The 8,675-nt window shown below is 41.8% G+C and overlaps 1 protein-coding gene across 1 annotated transcript; it reads right to left on the minus strand.

Moving 5' to 3' along the window:
• Window positions 1–1,999: 1,999 nt before the first annotated feature.
• On the minus strand, window positions 2,000–8,253 carry SLC35E3 (solute carrier family 35 member E3). The gene is made up of 5 exons (XM_066550251.1): window positions 7,822–8,253; window positions 7,612–7,722; window positions 5,906–6,064; window positions 4,901–4,983; window positions 2,000–4,500 (listed from the first exon to the last, which is right to left on the minus strand). Exons 1-5 carry the CDS (start codon window positions 8,209–8,211, stop codon window positions 4,314–4,316), a joined length of 930 nt encoding a protein of 309 aa, XP_066406348.1. The 5' UTR covers window positions 8,212–8,253; the 3' UTR covers window positions 2,000–4,313.
• Window positions 8,254–8,675: the final 422 nt, after the last annotated feature.

Genomic DNA, 8,675 nt, shown 5'->3' on the forward strand with positions numbered 1-8,675 from the left:
TGACATCCCAATCATCTTTGCAACAACTGAGCTGTCAAACAGAAGGCTGACACTGTGATCAGAGGGAGAGCACCTGCAGGAAGAAACTGAATTTGTATGAAGCAGAAAAGCCAAAGCTTCTTTTCGGCTGCTTGATTGTAACAGTAGAAAAGCAAAGAACTGCATCTTCAAAATTAGAAGAGTGAAATCCTTTTGCAAAACATATTTCCACTATATATACACAATAGCCTTTAATTTATTAAAAAATTTTCCTTTTTGTTTTCTTGTTAAACAGGGAATTTGGGTTTGAAAGCCTAAAATAAAATTTGAAGAGGGGAAAAAACTCACAACACAAACACCTGCAAGTCTTTAATCCAAACTCTGGTTCTTTCATAATCTAGGTAAGACATAACTATTTAACTGGAAGAAAACTGACATCTTGTAAGAAAAATCTCAGTATGAAAGGTGATAGGAGGAAGTAAGTCCTGCTCCCTGAATTACCTCAACCTGCAAGCCCATTGTTAAAAGCAGGAACATAAAAAGCAGACGTTAAAAAGCTATTGCCAATCAATGAGTCCTCTTCCTTTCCCAAGTACACTGGCGAATTTCAGGCCAGATGTTCTTAGTCCTTGCTATAAACACCTGAACAGTGTGGCAGTGTCCAGTACTGCTCAAGGGCAGGCTTCTCCTCAGCAGCCCAACTGTACCAAGATGTACAGCCAGCTATCAAATCCAGCATTTTGGACAGATTTTGCAAATTTGACAAACTAGATATGGGTTAGACATTAGCTCAACTCCAAAATGTTAAAAACCACTCTTTTGAAACTCATTATATAATAAGACATTATAAAAATGAGATTTTACCTTAATATTTATTGAGCATTGACTACTAGTAATATTTTTTTTAAATTTTAATAAAATACTGTCTTTTTTTAGGGTAACCTATACAAAGTTTTAATGTTGCTTTAGCCCCAGGCCATTGCTGGGCATTCATTTCATGAAATGAGACAGAGAGAGGATACAGTCCTGCTGAATTGCAGTTCTGTCCTGAACGCTGTAGACTTCCTGCAAGACAAACCTCCTTTTCATACATGTAACAGCAGCAAACCACACTCCTTCAACCTCAAGCCTGAGAGAGTAGCTGTTCACCCATCTAGAGGAAAACTCCTCTGGCACTCTGCCCCAGAGCCTGAGAGAACTTAGCCAGTTGTACAAAACCCTATGCAAAAGCTGTCAAACAAGAGCCAAGCTACTAAAGTTAAAGGCAACACAAAGCTTTACATTGAGTATCTCTTAAATGAAGACATACTTCCTACTGCTTTGGGGAAAATGGAGAACCTTGTGGATGTTGGTCTAAAGTGTTTTTAGGGACAAGTCTAGATAACTTGCCACCAGTCACTCACATTTTAACCAGAATCATCTGCTCTCATTTTTAAATGCCATCTGGGTATCTTCAGTTCCATTTGAACTACATCAATGGTAGCTTTATAAAGTAAACAATGCTAGTATAGCAGCAAAGCATGGCATGGCAGAAAAGGACCAAAGCCTACCCTGTTACCAGTTTAGTCATATAAAGTATGACTATAAAGTAAAATGAAAAGCAGAAAGCAAACACTGGGGCATGTATGGTACAGCCTCAATTGTAACAGCTCACACAGCGAGATGACTACACGTTGCTGAAGATGGCAAGTCTCTGATTTCTCTTTCAGAAAAGCCAAAACTGATTGAAACAGACATAGTTAGCAGGAAAACATATTCAAGCCACGTAGTGAAAACCAGAATAAACAAGTAAGTATCAGTAATTTTTGTAAGACTCTGGTTTTCCCTCAGGACTTAGTTTTCCTCATTTGTGCCATGAGTCCAAAAAGTTCAAACTCCCTGCTGTATTCATGTGGACAGAAATCCATGTGGTACCATTTTGTCTTATACACACCTAGACCCCCAAAGTTATGTAACTCAAACAGAAGATAAAAAAAGACAAGAACAACTCCTCTCTTCTGCAATAAGCAGGAGTCAGACAAATGATTAAAAATTTATTCCCACCCTACACATGTTATCCAAAGAAACAATACATACAAAGATCTATTTATCCCACAATTACACAAGTATCCTGGATTTAATATTTTGAAACAAATGACAAAGTTCAAGATACTTTATTTATTAGATACAAGAAGTAAATCTCAAAAGAGAGTTCTTGAATGCATGAAAAAATATCACATCACTTAAGTGACTCATACACACACACACCCCTTTAAGCACCAGATTATATTTATAATGTACTTTTTTAATGATGCTCTTAACTTTCTCTTGCAGATCTGCTCCTCTCCTTACGGAGTCTTTTGTATTTCCAGGCATGGTCGTTTAGTTCATTCTACTACTTCATATATATATATATATATATATTTACATCCATCTCATCTCAAATATTTTTGTCATACAGGCATGTGATTCAGTTGTTTCTTAGCTGTTTCTTTGCAGTCTATCTACATCTCAAAAGAACTTGTGCACAGCACAAATTAATGGAAATGGCTTTCTCAGTGTACATACTGAAGGATATGCATCCAGAGCTTGACCATCTGAACACATCTTTCAGTAGTCCAGGCTGTATTTTTAAACTAATTATACAGATCTACAAAACTGTACTAAAAAAATTATTCTTGGACCAGTACAATGTCCAAGAAACAGTTGGTAAAGATGTAAAATTTTTCAGGTATTTGTAGCTCTGAAATGATATAGAGTTTTACGTAAAAACTTAGGTTACACAGAGGAATAACTTTTTCTTAAATCAAGAACTCTGTAACAGAATAAATAAACAAGCTTGAGAAAGGCTGCATTGTTTCCAACACAAAGACTTCTTGCCTCTATTGTAAAAAACTTAGAGGAACTAAATATTATTTCTGTCAGTGGCTGCACAACTTAAATACTTGGTTTTGTCCATACAATTGCCCGCTTTAAATCTGATAGAGGTAGACAAAGACTAAACAAACCCCAACATGTAAGGATTAAGATACTGCAATTAAATTCTAACCCTGCAAATCTAGTGAACATATGTTCTCACCAGATTTACGGAAAGCAGTTATTTTTTCTTTCCTTTTTTTAACTAGAACAGCACTGAACTTCTTCCATCCACGTTGTCAAAATAAGTGCCTGATACTGTCACAAAAAAATTTTCAAAGCATTTCTTAATTAGAGCAGCTGGTCCCACCTAGCACTCTTCAGTCATTCAGATACATTTCCCAGGACTGTCTGTTGAGGAAATGCTGCCTCACACCCAGCATTGTCCAGCCAGCCCCTGGGCCTCTCCCCCAGACGATGACAAACCTGCAGATCCCACCCAAGGTAACTCTTGGGGAAAGGCGTGGGAGCAAGGGAGGTGGTGCTGAAGGCAAGAGAGAGAATTGGGCAGCCTTCACACCCATTAAAGACGGTGGCCTTTCCAAAGCCTTCTTGAAAATATTTTTTAGCATGGGTGTCTGTGTGCAAGGGCTGCAAAACATTTGGTTACCACCACAAAACCAGAGATTTTATTAGGCTCACAGGTAGTATTTACAAGATCTTGTGTAAAGTCTTGGTTTTGGCACAGAGAAAACGATAAAGCAGTAACAACATTTTCAAAACGTCAATTACTTCGTGAATGTCCTGACAAATTAAAAGAAAAAATTAAGATGAACTGTTTAGATCCAATTTCCTACTTTCCCACACCTTGGCCTGTGGCTTCAAGTTTTCTGCTTTTCTCTTCACCTGTAATTTTATCTACTTTCTTCATCTAAAAATCTATCCCTGTGTTGAAGCCATAGATAAGAAAGGATATACAAGAAATAGGAATGAGTCTGGCAGCCTTTTTTTAAAAATGATTGGACAAAATATGTTTCCCTCTTCATTGTTCATCGGACAAAAATGAGGAAGCATCACTACACACCAGAACATCTGCATAAAAGTGTCTCCAAATGTCTTCACAACAGCAATACTGGCTTGATCACAGAGAAAGGATTCTTTTTCTTTCTCTCTCTCTGTACTATAACTGTAGCCATCATGATCTCATTTGGTATGCAAAAAATATAATTACTTCAATACAATTTCCACAGCAATTTGAAGTGTGCCTTTTTCTCTTTCAAGTTAGTGTTTTAATTTAATGAAAACGATAGGACAGACTGAGATGGCAAAACCCCAGAATTTTACATCCTTCAGTTTGTTTGGTTTAGTTACAGAATAACAATCCTGGCACTTAAACTAAAACCATAGATCTAAGTGGATGAGGCAATTTTGCGCATTCTAAAATCAATGCATATTTAAATACTTGTTTTCCTTCACAACAGTCTTCAGAAACTCTTGCTCTATGGACGCTGGGCCAATTTACTCTTATTGCTTTCCTGCTCACTAAGCTTGAAGTGGGTGTAGGCTAAAATGCCGAACAGTGTGCACAGAATCCCAAGGCCTTGATTAACAGACAATGGATCCTTAAATAAGAGGCACCCTCCCAGAAGGGTGATGCAGAACTTGAAATGTCCAAACATGTTATACCTAGACATCTGTTAAGGATAATAGCCAATAGCAGTATTATTTTTTGTAAAAAGAAACACTTGGAATTTTCATTAGTTCCACCCAAAGCACGCAATGGTACACTGTGTTGACTCAACTCAATACAGTTTTCTCATACAGATCTCTGTGGCTGTATTTACCCCCACCTAAAGCCTTTCACCCCTTTTCACTGCAGTCTGATGGACATGCCAACACTTGCTCAAGGCAGCCAAAGCGTGAGTTAATATTCCTTGCAGGTATGAAGGTCAGCGAATGACCCATTACCTATGCAAATCCCAAACCAGGAAGGTTATCGAACCATTTTCCCACATTATTCAGCCCAAATGAATTCCAACATAATGAATCTGGCAACGGGAGAAACCACCAGTGTTACAAAGGATACGTGACAGGTGACGTATTTCCAATGATCCAGTAAATGGACAAGTTTACCATAAAGGCTATTATTCCAGACAGCAGTACCATTATCTGCGGATTAATGGACACAGTCAGTAATCTGACATGCTTCTGGCAGTTTATAGATGCATTCCAGGTTATTTATTTAGTTTCATTTACTTTCAAATGCAAAATATCAGGCAAGAAAAACATATGGAGAACAAAAATAGAAACAGTTTCAAACCAGTACAGACACTGGTGATGTGTATAAGCAGCTCAGTGACATGTATATTTATGACATCCATAAATATACACTGACAAGAGCCACAGGCCTTTTCTCCTTTACTCTTGGTGAACATTTAAGAGTGATTTGGAAAATCTGGATACTCATTCACATAGAGGTTGTATACTTTAACTTTGAGATAAAGTCTAATTTATGGTCACAACAAAAACTATTTTAGCAAAATATCTGATTTTATTACTGTGAATACTTGCTATCCCATTCATAAAATACAATGCTACAAGAAATGACCCATCACTGAGGGCACAATCAACAGTAGTAAGAATATGTTACTGGCTCTTTTTTGGACAGAAGGATATTGAGAGAAACTATAGTCTCCTTGGTGAAAATAAACTGCTAATTCTAGAGAACAATCAATGTTGGCATCCTTCCACAGAAGAGAAGTTGAGAGTGTCCTTCTCTGAGTGGACAGTCAGAGCTAGAAATAGAGCACTTCATACACTAGGGGAAGCTTCTGGATTTTGACAGATTTTCCTGTTGTTCAGATGCCCTCTAAATAGAAACAAGAATAAGGAGATAAATCAATTGACAGACTCGCTCCTCTCAGAGGAAGCGGGGCAGACTCAGCAAGGGGCTTTTTGTCCTGCACATGTCCCTCTCATCTCACCACAGACAACAGCTGTACAAAAATCTGTTCCACAAAGAAACAGATCTTACTATCAAATTTAACTACACCAGTGATAGTTATTTAAATAAAGTCAACAAAAGCCTTACCACAGCAGAAAGCGTCCAGGGCCCAAATATTCCCCCCTCTCCAAAGACTGGCTCGAAGAAGGGTATGATGAACAACAACATAGCTGAGGACATCGGTGCCTGATAGTACAGCAGCTGCATGGAGTTTACCTGCAACTCATGCTGCTTAGCACCTACCCACTAAAACCAAAAGAGAAAGTTGTTAAACATGAGAAAAAAAAACCCCATAAACTGAAAAACCTGAGCAAAAGCAAACTGCCCACTAACACAGAGGGAGTCTCATGTGGACAATACTACTTAAACAGGCTGTTGAGCCTCACCTTTGCCTCAGTGGAGGCCCCATGTGTTTGTCTCTTTCAATGAAAAAGCCATGAGAAAATTGTATGCAGGGGCAGTGAAAAGAGTGCCTCAACTTTCCTTTTCACATAGCCTGGGAGTAAATTATCATACTTGACGAAGAACAAGTAGGTTGAGGAGCTGGGAAGAAAATAGCAGCTCCCCTTTATTTTATAAATTCCAGATCCTGCCTGTGTTGGACCTGAGTATCCTTTCCTAAGCAGGCACTGGATTCTGCTCCTTTCTTCTCATTTTCCTGTACATACAAGCTAACAAAACCAGTACACGTTTGTCTTTTGTCAGTTTATTCCAGATTTAATGGATTTCATTTCAATATTGATTATAATTGACTCGAACTTCAATTTTTAAGGTTGCATGCTTTCAGAAATATTACTTATCTATGGCTATGAAGACAGATGTTACAGCCAAAAGGACACATCTTTCTCTTGTGCTGAAAACTGACATTTAATATTTATTTAAATCACATTAACTGGTAATATGGATTCTGGCATATAAACTTGCTTACAGTTTTTAATCTAGATAATTTTACCCAAGTAACATTATTTCTCCAGTACACAAATCATCAGTTTAATGTCATGCAGCATCTCTTTCCTCCTCCTGCCCCAAAACAGGTCAAGAGACCATTATTTATCATCTTACACACTACGGGCCAAAGAGCCTCACTTTTTTTTTTTTTTTTTTTTTTGAGGCACAATACGCCTCCTAAAAGAAATTCACGTTTAAATCTATCACATTGACATGACAGGAGTTTCTAATCTAGGAGGCTCTTATAGTCATGGTCAATAACAAATCGGGTGAGCTATTAGTACAATGTTACAGCAGAAAGGGCTGAGGCAGTCCTTGGACATACCAATTTTTAAAATCATGATTATCCAGGAAGGTTGTATTGTGCGTTTATTTATTAATCCATCCTCTACAAAAACACCTTAGAATGTATATAGTTTAAACTGAAGAAGGATACTGATAAAATGTAAATAGCTCAAGGATAAACCATGGGATTGAAGGACTGGAAAACATCCTTTCTAGGGAGGAAGCTCAAACGCAAGGCACTTGCTTCAGCAAGGAGAACATCTGCTCCCTCTAGAAAAAAAGGAGTTTTACCGCTAAAGCAATCTTCGCCCCTTGAAAATAACGCTCACGTTAAAGATGACACCCCAATTTTTAGCAGCAAGGACGATCAGGAGTTTGTCTCCTAATTTATCAGGAGTTATGGTGGACTATCATAATTTGGTGGGCGTTTTAAAAAAGAAATAACGGAGCAGGGAAGGTTTCCTGGGGGGCTGGGTGCTACTTAAAGGCGACCGAAGCAAGGGGCAGCATGCCCAAGGGAGCCCAACCCCCGCAAGGCTCCCGCGCCCGCCGTTACCCACCACTTGGTACAGCGAGGTCACCAGCACGCCCAGGGTGGCGAACGCCATCCCCAGAACGCTGAACTTCACGTCGTAGTAGGAGTTGAGGAAAACACCCAGCGTGATGGGGACCTGTGGAAGGGACACGGCGGTTTTAGGCGGGGTCGTCGCCCTCAGCGCTGCCCCTCAGCGCTGCCCCTCCCCGCCCCCCGGGCCCCGCCGCCTCCTCACCAGGGTCAGCTTGATCCGCAGAGGGAAAGTCTTGCCGTAAGCCACGCTCTGGATGACCACGATGACCGGTGTGGTCATGGCCTTGGCCAGCTGGTAGGTACCGATAGTGTTGCTCTGCAGGGAGAGGTTGGTGAAGACGACGAAGCCGCAGAAGCTGAGGGCCAGCGGCAGCACCTGCGCGGGCTGGAGGCTCTTGGGGGAGAAGGCGCCGAGCGCCTGGCACAGGTAGAGGCCGAGCCAGGTGATGGCGAAGTGCACCAGGGTGAGGCTGAGGTTGGGGAAGCCCAGCCGCACGTACAGCCATTTGTTCAGGAAGACGATGCAGATGGAGGCGGCCAGATTGACCAGCAGCCCCGCCGCCAGCCGGCCCTGCGCCGGCAGCCAGCCCATGGCTGAGGCAGCCCGGCGGCCGCCCGCGCACCGGCCGGGCCCGCCGCCGCCTCCCCGCCCCGCTCCGCCCGCCCGCCGGGACACGTGGGCTCGCGCCTTCCGGTGGCCCCGCCCGCTGCGAGCGGCTCCGCCCGCCCGGCCCCTGCGGCTGGGGGCGGCCCTGCGTGTGTGAGTGGGAGTGTGTGTGCGCCCCCATAGCCTGCCCAAGAGCCCCGAGGCACAGAAACGCACCCCGGCTCCAAGCCACGAGTACCGCTCCACAACGGGACTGGGCATTTCCACACACACGGCCTTGTGCGCACAGATGTACAGCACGAAGTACGTTCCTTGCCAGGTGTCAAGAGACACCGACTCGCGTGAAGGAGCCAAAGTCCTTGCCTAACTGCACTACGTGTCCTCTGCACTCTGTTTTGTTAAGGGAAAGGCAGCTAAACATGTGTTTACACATGTAAACGGGGGCAGAA

This window comes from Molothrus aeneus, chromosome 5 (genome assembly GCF_037042795.1).
Source record: "Molothrus aeneus isolate 106 chromosome 5, BPBGC_Maene_1.0, whole genome shotgun sequence".
Lineage (NCBI taxonomy): Eukaryota > Metazoa > Chordata > Aves > Passeriformes > Icteridae > Molothrus > Molothrus aeneus.